Source organism: Echinops telfairi, unplaced genomic scaffold, assembly GCF_000313985.2.
Source record: "Echinops telfairi isolate 266 unplaced genomic scaffold, ASM31398v2 ScPeMD7_29;HRSCAF=101, whole genome shotgun sequence".
Classification (NCBI taxonomy): domain Eukaryota; kingdom Metazoa; phylum Chordata; class Mammalia; order Afrosoricida; family Tenrecidae; genus Echinops; species Echinops telfairi.
In genome coordinates this window covers 5,428,503-5,430,224 of record NW_022103926.1, presented here as the reverse complement: position 1 = coordinate 5,430,224, position 1,722 = coordinate 5,428,503, and the positions used below count along the sequence as shown (strand labels likewise).

General features: G+C 54.5%; 1 protein-coding gene across 1 annotated transcript in view; it reads left to right on the top strand.

Annotated features, from left to right (window-relative positions):
• The window catches only part of LOC101649998 (SEC14-like protein 3), a 13,424-nt gene that overhangs the window by 1,573 nt on the left and 10,129 nt on the right, over positions 1–1,722 (top strand). The window contains 1 exon segment of the mRNA XM_045289624.1: positions 921–1,189. Coding sequence (XP_045145559.1) covers positions 921–1,189 — 269 coding nt within the window.

The following is a 1,722-nucleotide window of genomic DNA, read 5'->3' as shown; positions in this document are numbered from 1 at the left end:
AGTCTTCCGTGGCACTGGGGTCCTCCAGAGAAGGGCCTGCAGGCACCTCTCCCATGATAACAGCAATAATGAAAATTCCCTGGGCATTTGTCAGGTCTGAGCCTGGCATACGACTCGCCCCAGGCGAGCCCACGCAATCCTTGCCACCGGGAAGTGGGTTCGATCACTCTTGTTTTACAGATGAGGAAACTGAGCAAAGCAAAGGTTAAGCACGTTGTCTGAGGTCTCAGTCCCAAGGGGGTAGGAGGTGGGGGAGGGTGTCTGGCTCCCAGCCCAAGACTACAGCCGGGCTGCCTCTCTGCACTGCTCGCTGGCTCGCTCAGAGCCTTGCTGGGAGCATCCTGTCTGGGTGGAAAAGAACGTCATTTCACCAGGGCATTGATGACGACAGTCCCCTCCTGGTATCTCCGTCAAGTAAAGGGCAAAGCTGCATCCGTGGGGTGCCAGCTCTGGGATGGCACTGTGCTTGCCAACATTACCCCAGGGGGCTGTCCCCAAAAGCCCTTCAAGACAGGAATTATCCAAACTGTTTTTTGTATTTTGTTTCTTAAGAGGAGGGAGGAGGGAGCGCCGAGGGCTGGCCTCAGGTGCCCAAGTACACCAGCAGCAGAATCGTTATGGGGACCAGGTCTACGGACCTTCAGATTTCATGCCTTTCCCGACTAAGCCCAGCCCTCTGCAGCTAGACAGGTGGCCGGAGACATGGGTAGTGGGTGGGGAGGGGCTGGACTAAGGAACCCAGAGGCGCGGAACCTGGTCCAAGCTGAGGCTTGGCCCTGGCATTTGCCCACTGTGAGCAGGGTCCTCGAGACAAGAGCACCAGCCCCGTGGAAGGACGGTGTGTTCATACGTGCAGAAGTTCCCAACAGCCCCCACACACACACACACACAGTCAGTCTGGTTTGGGCGTCCCCAGGGAGGTATGTCATGTCAAGTTTGGGGTATCTTCCCATGCCCAGGTGATCCAGAAGTTCATGCCCGGAGGGCTCTGTGGTTATGACCGAGACGGCTGTCCTGTGTGGTACGACATCATTGGGCCCCTCGACCCCAAGGGGCTGCTCTTCTCTGCCACCAAGCAGGACCTGCTCAAGACCAAGATGCGGGACTGCGAGCGCATCCTGCACGAATGCGACCTGCAGACTGAGAGGGTGAGGCCCGCCCAGCAAGGGAGGAGGGCTCGACAAGGGGAGTTCTGGCTGACCCTCCTCCGCCTTGCAAAGCCACCTCCCCTCTCGGAGCCTCGGTGTCCTCTCTTCCAATCAGGGCTAATCGTGAAAATGAGTGTGGAGCTTCAATAAGATAATGTTAATAAATGGCTTAGCAGATAAGACTTCACTCGAGGTGGGCAATTATTGCTATTGCCTGTGAGTTTTTGCCTGGATCACCCTACCCACTACCACCTGCAACCTCACTTCGCTCTTTCCTGTTGATTCTTCAGGTTTCAAACTTTGATGTCACCCTCTCTAACCCTCCCATCTGCATTAAGTACCCTTCTCCTGTGTTGTTACAGCCCCTGTGCTGTCCCGTCGCAGTAATTAGCACTGGGCTGGGAGGGCCTGTCACTTTTTAACCTCTCCAACCCTATAAGGATAAGAACTGTGGGGTTTTGAGCTTCACATATTATACTCTCAATTAATAAATATTATTTATACAAGTTGACAGATAAAGGGATAGCTGGCCATATAAATGGATGGATGGAGGGATGCATGAATGGGTGGATGG